General features: G+C 57.6%; 3 protein-coding genes across 3 annotated transcripts; 2 read left to right on the top strand and 1 right to left on the bottom strand.

Moving 5' to 3' along the window:
• Positions 1-142: 142 nt before the first annotated feature.
• BXZ73DRAFT_50786 (LETM1-domain-containing protein) lies at positions 143-2,342 on the top strand (the record flags this gene model as incomplete). The annotated part of the gene is made up of 6 exons (XM_048020504.1): positions 143-559; positions 625-768; positions 821-1,435; positions 1,489-1,671; positions 1,724-2,186; positions 2,242-2,342. The coding sequence occupies 6 exons, from the start codon at positions 143-145 to the stop codon at positions 2,340-2,342; spliced, it is 1,923 nt and encodes a 640-aa protein (XP_047875474.1).
• Positions 2,343-2,628: 286 nt separating this feature from the next.
• On the bottom strand, positions 2,629-3,141 carry BXZ73DRAFT_91350 (replication factor A protein 3; the record flags this gene model as incomplete). Its single annotated transcript, XM_048025942.1, has 4 exons — positions 2,629-2,693; positions 2,762-2,861; positions 2,927-2,992; positions 3,052-3,141. The coding sequence occupies 4 exons, from the start codon at positions 3,139-3,141 to the stop codon at positions 2,629-2,631; spliced, it is 321 nt and encodes a 106-aa protein (XP_047875473.1).
• An 843-nt stretch (positions 3,142-3,984) lies between these two features.
• On the top strand, positions 3,985-5,840 carry BXZ73DRAFT_50735 (uncharacterized protein; the record flags this gene model as incomplete). Its single annotated transcript, XM_048020494.1, has 3 exons — positions 3,985-4,158; positions 4,291-4,416; positions 4,470-5,840. The coding sequence occupies 3 exons, from the start codon at positions 3,985-3,987 to the stop codon at positions 5,838-5,840; spliced, it is 1,671 nt and encodes a 556-aa protein (XP_047875472.1).
• Positions 5,841-15,574: the final 9,734 nt, after the last annotated feature.

Below are 15,574 nucleotides of genomic sequence, written 5' to 3'. Positions count from 1 at the left end.
ACGCATTTTCGATCCCGAGGTGCCGCGCCAGTGCGTCATCGCCAGACTCTCACCTCCGCACATTCTCCCCGTCCTTACATTCCGACTCTGCCAGTACTGGACACGACCAACACGACGCTCGCTCCTCTCTCCGACCCCGGTCATGTCATTATGGCTACCACGCGCCCCGCCCTCCCACCTCTTGCGCGCCTGTAGTCGGCATCCCCACCTCCTTGTCGGTGTGCGCACCTACGTGCTTGCCTCCGCGTCGCAAAGCGTCCGCCTCCCGCTGCACCCACTATATGCGCACGGGTTGCCCCAGGCATCTTCTATTGGCGTCCGACAGCTGCACTCTTCGCCTCCCCAGAACGAGCCCTCGCCCTCGAGCAGTGACAAGCCCCTCCCGCCAGCCCCGAAGGAGGACGCGCCAGTCGCCACGCGTGTATGGAAGAAGGTCAAACACGAAGTCCAGCACTACTGGCATGGCAGCAAACTTCTCGCCGCCGAAGTGCGTATCTCTGGGCGACTGCAGTGGAAGCTGCTTCACGGCGAGTCCTTGACGCGTCGAGAGCGACGACAAGTACGTGTCACCTCCGTTTTCATTCGCGTTATATGCGGCTGCTGATACGGGCTATATACGTGTAGCTCAAACGTACGACCCAAGACTTGCTTCGCCTCATCCCGTTCGCTGTCTTCGTCATCGTTCCGTTCATGGAGCTGCTCATCCCGGTCGTCCTCAAGATCTTCCCCAACGCGCTTCCGTCTACGTTTGAGGACAAGTTCGCTGCCGTACGTAGTCTCCCTTTTCCTGTGCTACTCTGGCATTAATTGGCGTGCACAGGAGGAGAAACAACGCAAGCTCCTGAGGGTCCGCCTCGAGATGGCCAAGTTCCTCCAGGAGACCCTCCGCGAGTCCGGTCTAAAGGCAAACGCGCACATCGTCGGCAGCGACGCGTTCAAGGAGTTCTTCCGCAAGGTCCGCTCTACCGGCGAATCGCCCTCGACCCAAGACGTGATCAACGTGGCGCGCCTCTTCGACGACGACCTCACGCTCGACAACCTCTCCCGGCCGCAGCTCGTGTCCATGTGCCGGTACATGGCCATCAACGCCTTCGGGACCGACAACTTCCTCCGGGGCAACATTCGCGCGCGCCTGCTCCAACTCCGCCGCGACGACGAGGCGATCGCACGTGAGGGCATTGACGAGCTGAGCACGGCCGAGCTCCAGGCGGCGTGCCAGAGCCGCGGGATCCGTACGTTCGACGTTTCTCCTGCGCGCCTCCGCGAGGAGCTCGCGACGTGGATCGACCTCCATCTGCACAAGCGCGTCTCGGGCGTGCTCCTCATCTTGGCGCGCGCGTTCCAGTTCGACCGGAAGCCGGGCGAGGGCGAGGACGGGAAGACGGCGATCATCCAGAGCTTGGAATCCGTGCTTTGCGGCCTGCCGGACAATCTAGTGAGTGTGGATTCGGATTGTAAATGTGAGTGTGGGGCTGACTGCCCATGTAGCTTAGCGAAGCCGAGCTCGAAGTCGACGATGAGGCTAGCTACAAGCAGAAGCTCGAGGTCCTCAAGCAACAGGAAGAGCTCATTCAGGACGAAGAGGAGCAGGAACAGCGCGAGGAGGATGCTCGGCGTGCGAAAAAGGAGGAGGAAGCGCGTTTGGCCGCCTCCCTTTTGCCCGAGTCTGAGGTGTGTGCACCGCGCCTGTCGTTTGCACCGGAGCTCACCCGCCATCCTGCAGCTCCTCCCCGACTCTGCTGCTAAGCCTGAAGTCGTCGAGGATGACGCCCGTATGACCACTGAGCAGCTCAAGGAACTCGCTGAGGCCCTCTCTGTCCTGTCCGCCAAATCATCGGTGCTCAAGGAGCGCGACGAGCTCCGGGCGCTGATGGAGGAAAACCTGGCGGCGGAAGAGGACCCCGGCTCCCCGACGAACGCGCTGACGAAGCGCATCCGGACGATGCTCGAGAAGATCGACAAGCAGCTGGATGCGTACGACGGGCGCGTTGGCTCGACGCTGCAGATGATCTCGTGTTCGGCTGACGGACGGATCTCGGTCGAGGACCTCGAGAAGGCGATTGCTGTCATCAAGCACAAGCCGGATGAGGAGGTTGGGCACAAGGTCATCGAGAAGCTGGACGTCGACAAGGACGGTTTCGTTGAGCTCGAGCACGTCCTGGGCCTCGTTCGCGAGGAGGGTTTGGGTACGTCACGGGCTTCACCAGTGTTCGTCGAGACGTTCTGACGTTTGGGTCGCAGGTATCCTTTTGGATGACGAGGCGGAGAGCTTGATCGGACAGGGTCGCGAGATCAAGAAGGAAAACTTGAAGCCGCGCAAGGAGGATATTGTTCAGGAGTAATTGCACGCCCCCCTCCATAGACATTATTATACAAGCTATATATTCAGGACCATACCGGAAGGCGCGGTCGCCGTTGCTCACCCCACCTTGACTTGACCTCTGACGAGTGGGAGAGTCTCACGAGCGTTGGTGATCGTCACATCGGGAATTGTCGCTGACTGCCTCTCAGACTCAAAGTGAAGGGCATGAAGGGTGACTACAATACACTGAGTTGCTGTTCGCATCGAATACTACATACTGCGTACATGTGCATGAGATGGCATCAATGCGCGTTGGCACCAAGCCACTAGAACACCTTGGAGAACTTCGGGTCGTGCCACACTTGCACTACTCGGTCCGCCAGTTTCATGTCTATCATGTGGTCAGACCCTCTCGCCTGCTGCAGCACCTGGCATGCGCTGGTGGAACGCGGCACTCACCGACATCATCTCCCATGTCGACGTATGCCACCATCTTGATCGTCCTCTCGTCCCGTACCGTGCCAATGACCTCGATATACGTGGACTGGTGTTCGTAGGCCTATGGCGAAACCCGAGGTCAGCGAAGCACGCCCGCGAGAGGACTCCGACGAAGAGATGACTGACGTTGAGGAGCTGGACCTCCACCTGGCCCTCGTCCGAGGCCTGCACGATCGCGGTGTCTCCGTTGGCCTACCGCGGACGCCTTCAAGTGAGCCTGCGCCACGGACGCACGAGACGAGCACACGCACCGAGATGACCTTCCCGACCAGCCGGACGGTCTGCCCGATGTATTTCGCGAGGAGCGCCTTGTTGACGCGCGGAGAGCGGTGGTCGGTCATTGCAGCGATGGGTCGAAGGGGGCGCGGGCGCGGTGGTGGGGGCGAGCCTGTCGAGCATTGCGCTCCCGCACTTCCTCATTACATACGCGCACGAGACTCCTGACCAGTGCGTGCGACGCGTCCCGTCACGGCGGTGACGCGTGACAGGACAAACTAGTTTAATTAATGTGCATATACAGACGTCCTCACTCCGGGTTTTGACAAGACGATGACGAAGCTGACCATCCATGTTTTCTCTCGTCTCTTGGCTTCCTCCGCACCTCGTCACTCAAGTACTTCAATCAGACCGCGCTTGTTCAGTTCGCGCTCCACTCCCAGCCCCGTTCGCCATCTCTCTATTCCGTCTTTTTCATTCTCTCGCCACCGTATTTCTCCGTCGATACCCTCGTGCCCCCACACCGCGTCGCCTCTTATGACGTTCCCTTGAAGAGGGGATGGTATCATGGGCATATGTGCGCATGGCTCTGCATCCGGTCCGCTCGCGCGCGACTTTCACTCGCGCCGCGCCGTATGCTATCTGCGCATTCTGCTATTCGTGCTGTCTGATTGCAGACCGTTGCGTCTACGTCGGCATGCCCTGTGGCATCGCGGTGCAGCTCGTCGCTGGACAATCCCAGGTGTGCGCGCCCCCGCGTAGGCATTCACCCGTTTTGGCAATGCCAAGCGAGTATGCCATCGATACAAAAGCCGGGAGTGGACGCCCACCTTCTACCCGTGGCCTTCGTTCTCAACATGACGAGCATGATGATTCCAGTCCCCCCCGGGCCCACCCCGAAACCTTTTCGGTTCCCCACTCCCTTCGACGACGCCTACGTCGCCCCGCTCACGCTCGTCGAGCTCCGCATGCGGGGCTACTCGGGCAAGATCCGCTCCAAGCCGCTCTGGTGGGAGAAGATCCACGACGCGACCGTCGTGGCGAGATGGCGGGAGGAGATGATCGCGCATGATCGCGAGAACGTGGAGCGCTATTGGGGAGGGGCTCACCGCTTCAGGCTCTACATGAAGAAGCCGAAGGAAGTTGTCGCTGACTACCACGACGACGAATCTGAGGGGGAAGAGGGACCCGAGGGAGTCGATGGCAGAACCACAGAAGGCGAAGAGGCCCAGGGCGAGGAGGATCACGAGTCGGAACTTTCGGACGAATCGGAGGGATACTGGTTTGATGGTTTGGTCAAACTGTGGCCGCGGGATCCACTGAGCGAGGTGCAGATAGGCTATATCTTCGACGAGCTGCTCTACGAGGCCACGAGGCGTGACCCAACCACCGGGATCTTTGTGAGTGTCATGTATATACTTGTCGAACCCGTCACCAAGATCCGACATCGCAGGAGAGCGGCATCCGCAAAGTGTACGAGTCCCATTCTCTTGTCGACGCCAGTCTGAAGGAGCAGCTCATGCGCGCTGCCTCTCTCTTCGAGAACGTTCCGGAGGACGAGAAGGACTGGCACCCCGGCTCCGACGGACAAGTCCTCGATCTCGTACATCCGTCCCTTTACCCCCTCCGTATAGGGCACACCTTGTTTCGCACAGCTGACCCTTCGGGCGGACCGCCCAAGCTTATGCTGCTCGACAACGACGAGTACATCAGCACGCGCCGTGACCTCCAGGAAGAGAGCGACTACGCCGTCTCTCAAGCTTACCAGTGGCTCCCGACGGACTTCTCGGTCACTGCGGACGGAGAGGTCACCGCGCTCGGGTACATCAACAACGCCCACCCTTTCCGGCACCGCGCCCTCTACCCCGTCGTCACTTCCCTCGTCGCGCGCTTCGTTCCCATGTTCGAGCGCGTGCTCTCCGACGCCCTGTCCCCGGACTACGAATCGCCTATCCACGAATCACCCCACGAATGGTACGACCACATCGGCGTGCCTTCGCCAAAGTGGGACCCAGTGGTGGACCACGACAGCTACAACAAGCTCTGGGAAGCATGGACGGCGGAGCACAGGTGGCCTCTGATCCCCGAACCCGACCCATTCGCGCCCCCGTCTGCGGACGGCCGCGTGTCCTTCACGCTCAAGGGGCGCACGGTGCAGGCGATCGTCAAGCTCGCCAGCGTCCACCTCGCGCCCGACAAGCCGACGTACCCCGGTGGCTCCTGGCACGTCGAGGGCATGGCGAACGAGCGGATCGTCGCGACGGGCCTCTACTACTACGCGATGGAGAACGTGACCGAGAGCCGGCTCGCGTTCCGGACGCGCGTCGGCGGGGGCGACTACGGGATGGACCTCTCGTACGAGCAGCACGACCACCGGGGGTACCTCGCCGCGTACGGCTTCGGGCGGGACGACGGGCTGAGCCAGCCGGTCGGCCACGTCGTCGCGGCGGAGGACAAGTGCGTCGCGTTCCCGAACGTGTACCAGCACCGCGTCGAGCCGTTCGCGCTCGCGGACAAGACGCGGCCCGGGCACCGGAAGATGCTGGCGCTGTTCCTCATCGACCCGAAGATCCGGGTGTTGTCGACGACGGACGTGCCGCCTCAGCAGCGGGAGTGGGCGCTCGCGGAGGCGGAGAGGGCGCCTGCGATGCGGAATCTCCCGCAGGAACTGTACGACGAGATCGTGGCGTTCGCGGAGGGTGAGTTGATGTCGCGGGAGGAAGCGGAGGAGCATCGCCAGAAGCTCATGGCGGAGCGGTCGGTCTTCGTGGACGATCACAACGAGAAGACGTTCGAGGAGGTGTTCAACATGTGCGAGCATTGAATTGCGGTCCTGTGATGTTGAGCAGCGATGTACGATGCATGGAGTCGGGCGCGCAAGGTTGGCCAGAAGAGCAGCGACATATAGTCTGTGTCGTAGGCAGGTCCGGCCTGGCAGAACTCGTGAGCAGGAGGAAGAACAGACGAACGGAAGAACGATGTCATGATGGAGATGAATCAAGAGCGACGACAGTCTGAGTTCAACATGAGATCGGCTGTTCCGGGAAGAGCAGAAGGCTGTCCCACGCTCTTGAGTCGCTCCCCGAGGTGCATCTTCTCTTGGCTGTCTCCTCATATGAGTGCTACTCTCGACTTAGAAGATGGTGGAGATACGGAACGGACTCTGGACGTTGTTGATGCACGCGAATGCAGAGACGACGTCGCCGGAGGCAGAAACCGCAAATTCAATTGGCCCGAGCCATTGGTAGGCCATCATGATGGTGTAATCTGGGTCTAATGAGAGGTCCCCGCGGGCATCGACGTATTCCGCTAGGGTGAGGAGCACGGGCGTTGGCTCTCTCAGGCCATCTTCCGTTTCAGGTTCGTGACGGAGCACTTGCGTAGGATTTCCCCCGTCAGCAACCCCGAGCCTCGCCCCAGCATCGACACTTGATAAGCGTCGAAGTTCGAAGAGAGGATGCTCTCCAGCCCTTGGGTGCTTGGAACGGGAGGAATGAGCATTTGAACCAGATCACTGGCAACAGATCTAATCTAATCGCCTCGCGCCCGGAAACTGGCGCCCGCAGCTTGAATACCACGGCGCCAACTCCTTCCACCTGCCTGCCCCAGCCGTCGTGTATACCGCCCAGTGCTCTTTCATCCTCCTAGTTCTCCTCAATGGCCCCGCTGCGCCTTCCCATCGATATCGCTGAGAATGTGCTCGACGAACTCGGCGCCCAGCACGACCTCCGCACGCTCACCACCTGCGCTCGGATCCACAGCGAATGGCTCCCCAGGAGTCGTTTCCTCCTCTGGCGGACTATCACCATCTCCAGCTTGGACAGCCTCTACTCCATCGGTCAAGCTCTCAAGTGCTCTCCCAACTTGCGCCTGTTGGTCCATGCTGTCCGACTGACAACTTTGGGTTCAGGACATCCATTTCCCTGGGCCGCACCGGCGATCCTCCTTCCTCATCTCCTCTACATCGACACATGGGAAATAAAACACCATGCACACATGGTGTTCCCCCGAGCAATTATGTCGTGCCTCCGGCACTACCGCGCCGTCAAGACCCTTATTCTTCACAGCTATTTCCCCACTCCCCTCCATCTGTACCGACTCGTTCATGCATTCCCCGCTTTAGAGACACTGGAAATATCCTTCTTGCAGTGTGACAGACCTTCGCTCGATAATGCGCTCATCTCTTCACCACCCCCCGGGAATCTTTTGAAACTCACAGTAGAGTGTTCGTACAATTATGCCGGATCCATGGCAGGGCAGCTTGCCGGGTTTATTGTCGGAAGCTGCTCAACATTGGTGCACCTCACCATCAACGTGGAGTCGCTCATTGCAGTAGGTACATGTGTACACAATCTATGCTGCGAGATTTTCAGAGCTAACTTCCACCCGCACTCACAGGCATTCCACTTGCCGACTTTACGAGTCTCACACGCCTTTCTGTCGACACCGCCTTGACATATCAATTTTATCCCACCCTTCTCTCCGATACTACGACACTCCAGAAGCTCGACAATCTTTTGGCTCGTCGCCTCCCACCTGCCCTGCGCTCCTTGGAAATCATTCTTGATCGTGTTCTGGGATATTTGATAACTTGTGACCTTAGTAGTCTACAACAGACAACTCTCCAACTCTCAGGATTGGTGAAGGGTCACAGCTATCTCAGCACCAACGGGATAAACCTCATAGTGCAAGACTCGACGCGGAACCTTGTGGACAGATGGAGATCCACGCTAGAACGTGCTTTCTCGTCACTCCATACACGGAACCTTCTACACATCCAATTCCGGTACTCCAGTGCGTTCTAATCTTATTGACCGTTTATACATGTACGGTAATCAGTGTGTCCAGGTTCATCGGCGGAATGGACGGCCCCTAGCTCCGACTCGTACGGGCACCCCTCTTCTTTGAATCACTTCATCTTCTCTCGAGATGGACATTGGGCGGCCAGCGTAGCGTTTTCATCGTTCCAGATCGCCAACTCGCAGCAGTCGGTAATACTCATAATCTGGGATATTCGCAGCGGCGGCCAACTGGCTTTGGAATGTTGGTATCGCTCATTGATGCCCGATTGGGGCGGAACACGGCTCGCCTTTTCGCCTTCAAATGCCCGCCTCTTCCTTCACTGCCATGATCAACTGAGAGCTTTCAGCCTCCCTTGTGCCCGGGAAGGATCCCTCCACTACAGCGACCTTCGGGAGACGGGACACATCAAGCCTCCTAGCGGACCACAGGAATTCCTCGCCGCAAGCTGGTCACCGGACAGCGCCCACATTCTTGTGCTGGTGTCCACGATGGAAGTCCAAATCCGGGACGCGGAGAGTCTGGTCCACGTGCGTACGCTGCACTGTCCCCCCATGGTTCAGGGTTTTTGGCCCGAATCCTATCTCTCAGTATCTCCCGACGGCCAGTTCGCTTTGGTTCACCAACGCGTTAGCCAGCCTTTCTGGAACAGCTACAGTAGGGAGAACAAATACAGTGATATCGTCTTCGCCGTGGAAATGACGTCGGACCAAACCTTCCCCTTCCTCCTACATCTCCATCAACCCCATCATTACGACGACAGCTTATTCCAGGCCGTTCTGCGACCTGAAACTAAGAGCGGCGGGGCCCCCGTTCTCCTCGCAGTCACACGAGCCGGCGCGCTTTTGGTCGACTCCAGCCCCTCCAGTGCGCGCGGCGATGACTCTCCCACCCCTACGACGCTGGCGCAGGCACTTCCCGAAGGCTGGACGGCACAGGCGCTGTCCCAGGACAGTTCTCGTACCCTGTGCTTCCGAGTCAACGCCGGGTCGGAACCTACGTGTGTCGGGTCGCTATGCGTATTCGACACTGCGACTGGACGGCCGCTCTCGGGGTCTTTCGAGGTAGAGCCCAACCGGGATATCCGTGTCGATGGTAGCACCATCCAACTTTGGCATCCTCAGGCACCGCCTGGTCTTGGGTCACCCCCACCACTCCGTGGTATTGGAGTACGCTCCGCGGTTGCCTCTACCGCGTCCCGGCCCTCGAGGGCAAAGACGTTCACCAGTTGGTAGTCACGGACGACGGATCGATGGTCGGATGGTCGGATAGACACGGAGGAGTGCACTTCGAGCGCAACGAAGGCGATATGATCCCGACATCGGACGATACGTGACGACTTGCGCTTGTAACCTTCACGCCTTCACCCGACGTCCGCACATGTACAACGAAGATGGAACGCAGGCGCGACCACTGCACGCCGGAGGTGGCGAGGACATCTCACCGAATGGACGCGCGTGTACTAATATAAGATCACGGATGGGGAAATGTTATGTATTCACTCGACTCACACACCACACACCGCCCGAGGCATCTGCCACGCAAGCTGCCTGGGGCGCACTATGCTCGCCTTTGCGGGGTCCCCAGGCTCTTGGCGGGACGTCCTCGGCGACGGCGGCTCGGTCGTCAATATCTCCAAGTGCCCTTCCGTCCGACCGACCCGCACGGAGCCATGCACTCACTGTTGAACGCGGTAAGTACACCGCGGACTACGCGTGAGAACGCTCGGCATACTCGGCCACGGGCCGCCGAGCGGCTCGGCTTACCTAAGAGCGTCTAGCCGTATGGCGCGCTCTACGGAACGCCACTGCATGGCATGCACGTCTCCGATCGTGCATCCCCCGTTCCAGAGAGCTATCTCTAGCTACTCTATGATACCGTAGTGTAGCCCCGTTTCTTTGCTCTCGTTTCAGCCTCTCTCGTGTACTGTACAGTAGCACCAGCCACTCGTTCGTACCCTGTATATATACCAGAGTATCCCGGCCTGCTAATACACAGTTCCTTTTACGACTACACTACGTGCGAGACCTCGAACAGGCTCTACTAAGCTACAGGTGAGATGTCGCGCCCACTAGCGTGAGGCTACCGTCTCAACAGGTTATGAGCCCTGCTGTCGCTCGACAGCGCCTTCATGGCTGCAGTCGGCGCGCTGAGCTTACCTGTAGGTCGCCGAAATGGCAGACCGGAGTGCAGATCCATGCGCGGTTGATCCGCTGCAGGACTCACTCAGAGCGTCAGCATCAAAGCGTTATCTCGCGCCGTAACGGCTGCGTTTCATCCGTTTTGGGACGTATGCTGATTTCTGTCTTCATACAGAACTTATCGCACTATCTTCCAATACAAATCGTCCTACACATACAATGTCTTCAACCTTGACGCAGCACGTTCCTGTCCTCGACGGCACGAACTACCGGTCGTGGGAACCGCAGATGCGGTGCTACCTGCTCTCCCAAGGGCAAGGTCCCGTGATCACGAAGACCAGACCTTCTGCGAACCCCAAGGACAACGACGACACCAAAGGCGAGACCTTCGACGCCCTCGATCAGAAGGCGCAAGGCAACATCCTCTTGCGTTGTTCGCCCGCAGTCAAAACTGCAGTGAAGACCAAGACGACCGCCAAAGAGATCTGGGAAGCTCTCAAAGATCTCTACGACAAGACCTCGGTCGCGAACGCCTTCGGTCACTTCAAGACCGCTCTCGCTACCTCGTTCCCATCAAACTCGTCACCTATCCCCGCTCTCGATCGCCTCGATCAAGCCTGGACCGAGCTCTCCGACCTTCAAATCGCGATCCCCGACTTCATCAAGGCCATGCTTCTACTATCGAAGCTGCCTAGTTCGAACTACGACTACGTCATCAACTCCAAGATGTCAGTCGCAACTATCGCCGAGCTCAAGTACCCCGAGCTCCGCGCGGAGATCATCCGCTGCTTTGAAAACCAGCGGACGAAGTCGAAACACACTCACTCGGATCCACAAGCGGCGAAGATCTCAGCCGTCAAGCGCAAGGGTGACGATCCCACCTTCCAGTCGCAGCAAATGCGCCCAAACCAAGGCAGCAACCAGCAGCAGGCGAAGAAGAACAAGAAGCGAGGCAATCGCGCCGGCAAGAGCGTACAGGAGAAGTACAACAAGCAAGATCACAGCGCGCACATCGCGTCGCCCGCGATCACCGAGCTAAGCGCTCCTCTCCGCGCTCCTCTCCCCGGTCCCGTCATCACGGATCTCCCTCGTTCTATCCCTCCTCCCGACTATTCTCGCGTCATGGACATTCACCCTCACGGAATCACCATCCGCACCAACGCCATACGCACTCCTAACACGATGGACGGCCGCAATGTCTATCCCGACATCGTCCAGGCACTCAACACCGCCGCCCAGCAGAACGTCTCCGCGTCCATCCAGTCGATCAAGAACTTTGTCTCTACATCGTCCGGACGCATGGACATCCCGCTCAGCGCGCGTATCACTGAGCCCGACAACGCGGCAGCATCTTCTTCTAAGAAGCAGCGCCTATCCCTCCAGGAGCGCCTCGGACCCATCATATGGGCCTCCGATCATGGCAGCAACAGTGGCGTGGAGACCGACAGCGACAAGAGCGCTATGGAGGACGACGACGTCGTCTCTCTTGGGTCTGCCCCTGACCGCGATGAGTATATGAGGCAAGTCCTCGCATCTTCGCGCGATCTACAACTAGCTAACGCGCTCTTCACAGCTGCGAAGACTAGTAATGTAGATGATCATGTATTAGCTAGTTTACTATGCTATGACGATCTATGTGCGCATAAGTTCACATACGCTGCGTGTACAGATTGCAAAGGAAAAGACCGCGCGCGGATGGGTCTAACCGACGATGAGCGCTGGCGCCCTGATAATCCGCATTACGCGAATCTTATCTCGTGGATGTGCGACTCCGGAGCCTCCGAGCACTATACCCATGATATCAATGATTTCATTGAGTTCACTCCGCTCGAAGATGAATCCACCCCTGTTCGCACAGCAAACGGAGTAACATTCGTAAAGGGTTTCGGCACAGTACTCATCAACACCGCAAGCGCACTTGACGGCGAACGTTGCGCCATACGGCTGCACCCCGTCAACTACCTACCTAATCTAGGTGGACGCCTCATTTCACTCGGATCCTTCTTACAAGAAGGAATGTCAGCGCGCGCAGATAAAGCCGCGCTTACTATAGTCAAACCGAACGGAAAACCGTTACTACGGTTCTCACCTAGGAAACCTGGGGATTCAATCTACATCCTCTGGGCAGTCCCGCCCGAGGACGCGTTCGCTGTATCGCGATCTGTGTTCAAGCTCGACTATGAGACTATGCACAGACGTTTCGGGCATCCCTCAATTGATGTCTTGAAGCACGCACGAAACCATACAGATGGTTTTGGCAGCGTCATCTTCCCAGATGAAGCGCCGCTATGCAAAGGATGCGCAGAAGGAAAAATGCACTCACGCACCTTCCCGCCCTCCTCCGCTCGCGCCAAGCGCGTATTCGAAACGATACACTCCGATCTCAAGGAGTTCCCCGTCCTGTCGTATCACAAATATAAGTGGATTATCACTTACGTTGACGACTACTCAGGCTTCGCCTGGACCATGTTTCTGCGCAAAAAGAGTGCTGCGTTTCATGCGACCAAGCAGTTCATCGCCGCGATCAAGAATCAACTTAATGGGCGTATAACGAACTGGAGGTCAGACGCTGGAGGCGAATATACCTCCGACGCTTTCGTCAACATGTTGCGCGATGAAGGGATCAAAATCCAACAAAGCGCACCTCATACACCAAAACAGAACGGGCGCGCAGAGCGCTTCAACCGCACTGTCATGGAAAAGGCTGAAGCTATGCGTCACGACGCTTGCTTACCTGATTCATGGTGGGAGTTCGCGATAGAACACGCAACTCACGTCTACAATCGCACCCCGATACGTAGGCACGACTGGGTCACGCCATACGAAGTGGTGTACAGCGAGAAGCCGCAAGTTGATCACCTTCGCGTATTCGGCTGCGGGGCATATGTTCATCTGCCTGAAGACGTTCGTCAGAACAAGCTCTCACCTAGATCTGAGCTTATGACTTACATCGGCAACCCCGACGGCGTGAACGGCTTCAAATTCATGCGCTCACCCAACAATATCGTGTTTACGGGACATCAGCGCTTTTCGACGAGCACTCGTTCCCACGATGCCCCGGCTACAATAAGCGAGGCACTACACCGGTCGGACGACCGTATAAACAACCCACCGTCAGCGACGAAATATTGTCGGATGATGAAGACGACGCACCTGCACCGCGTCGTGCTCCCACAACCGCAGAAAGGAGACAGGATGGGCAGCAGAATGTTGCGCCACCGCAGCAAGGGGGAGTCGAACCTGACCTTCCACCCTCGCGCGATCCTAGTCCGCCGCCACAGCGACCGGCTGCTGAACGTAAGGATAAGCAGCGCGCGAAAGCGCCGCAGCAACCTACGCGAAAAAGCACGCGTGAGCGGAAAGTACCAGTTCGTCCAGGAAACGTCTATGGGGAGTCACGAGACCCCATCAAGACTTACCAAGAGATTGAGAAAGAGAGTACATGGAAGAAGATGGTTGGAGAAAATGCGAGTCGCCATCGTAATCCCAATCAGCAAGTGGAAGCGCATAAACCGGAAATGCTGCTCCGAACGCACCTTCAAATGTGGAACAACCCTCTCTTGAATCATCCTCCTCGGGCGAGTCGTCTGAAGTCGACGACCTACTGTTGGCACAGCTGTGCCGCGAAGGGGGAGTGGAGTTATTAAACTATCTCGCAGCGAAAGCTGTACCACCAGATAGTACTCCCGATCCGTCAAACGTCCGAAACTGGACGCTCCGTGACATCGCTCGCTTACCTAAAGACGAGCAAGAAGAATGGAAAGCGGCCTGCCGCGAGGAGCTGGAAGACCTCAAGCGCAGGGATGTATTCGAACTTGTCGACCGCCCGAAAGGCCGCAAGGTTGTCAAGAACCGCTGGGTATTCGACATCAAACCAGATGGTCGAAAGAGAGCCCGATTAGTCGCAAAGGGCTACTCACAGACTGAACTTGAAGACTTCTTCAAGGTTTTCTCTCCCGTCGTACGCTACGAGACAGTCAGACTGATCCTCGCGCTCTGTGCGCTCGAAGATTGGTTCATGACTGGACTTGATGTGCGGAAGGCTTACCTATACGGCGAGCTAGACGAAGAGATATACATGGAGCAGCCCGAAGGATTCAAAATCCGAGGGCATGAGCACCAAGTATTCATACTACTTCGTGCGCTCTACGGACTTAAGCAAGCGGGCTTAGCGTGGTGGCGCGCCCTCTGCGAGTCCATGGTAGAGTTCGGATTCATCCGACTCTCCACCGACGCTGGTTTATTCCTATATAAACATAGCGACGGACGTATTGTACTCGTCATCATCTATGTTGACGATGCGCTCTTCTGCGGCAAGGACAAGGCGCTCGTGCTCGAACTCAAGGAGAAGTTCATGAAGCGCTGGGAGTGCCGCGACCTTGGCGAGACCAAGGAGTTCCTCCGCATGACGATCAGACGCGACGGCCGCAAGATCCATCTGGATCAATGCGCCTACCTCAAATCCGTCCTTGAGCGCTGCAAGATGGTGAACGCAAAATCCAAGCCCACACCTCTACCGGCCGGGTACATTCCTGAACCCAACGACCAGCCTGTGAACCTCGAGCGTCGCGCTGAGTTCCAAATGGTCATCGGATCGCTTCTATACCTCATGCTCGGCACGCGCCCGGACATCTCGTTCGCAGTTACCAAGCTAGCGCAATACGCCGCTAACCCATCTGAAGATCACCTGACCAAGGCCAAGTACATCTGCCGTTACCTTGTCGGCACTCAATCGTACTCCATGGTCTACGACGGCGACTCGGGGCTTGGCATGGTCGCTTTTGTCGACTCCGACTGGGGCACTGATCCTACAACTCGCCGCTCTCAAACTGGATACCTCGTCAAGATGGCTAACGCCGCCTTCTCCTGGCAGTCACGTGCGCAGAACACTGTCTCGCACTCTGTCACCGAGTCCGAGTATATGGCTGTAGACGACGCTGGACGTCAAATCGTCTATTCGCGCAACGTCCTCGAGGAGATCTATTACTTCCTCGAGCCTGTACCGCTTTCTAGCGATAATCAGGGTGCTATCTTCCTCGCCTCGAACCCAGTCACTGAGAAGCGCACCAAGCACATCGACATTCGCTATCATTATATACGCGAGATCGTCGAGGCGAAGAAGGTTGAATTATTCTACATTCAAGGCGAAGATAACCCCGCCGACCTCTTCACCAAGAACCTGGGGCCTGACAAGTTCCTCAAGTTCCGCCCTCTTCTAGGGCTTGTATTCCACCCTTAGGCCTCTGTCTTACTTCGCTGATGCGCCTTTATTACGGCTGCTCAGCGAGGGGGGGTGTTGAACGCGGTAAGTACACCGCGGACTACGCGTGAGAACGCTCGGCATACTCGGCCACGGGCCGCCGAGCGGCTCGGCTTACCTAAGAGCGTCTAGCCGTATGGCGCGCTCTACGGAACGCCACTGCATGGCATGCACGTCTCCGATCGTGCATCCCCCGTTCCAGAGAGCTATCTCTAGCTACTCTATGATACCGTAGTGTAGCCCCGTTTCTTTGCTCTCGTTTCAGCCTCTCTCGTGTACTGTACAGTAGCACCAGCCACTCGTTCGTACCCTGTATATATACCAGAGTATCCCGGCCTGCTAATACACAGTTCCTTT

Source organism: Epithele typhae (genome assembly GCF_022376455.1).
Source record: "Epithele typhae strain CBS 203.58 chromosome Unknown BXZ73scaffold_43, whole genome shotgun sequence".
In the NCBI taxonomy this organism is placed as follows: domain Eukaryota; kingdom Fungi; phylum Basidiomycota; class Agaricomycetes; order Polyporales; family Epitheliaceae; genus Epithele; species Epithele typhae.
The sequence above is the reverse complement of the archived record's forward strand: the minus strand, read 5'-3'. Positions and strand labels throughout refer to the sequence as shown.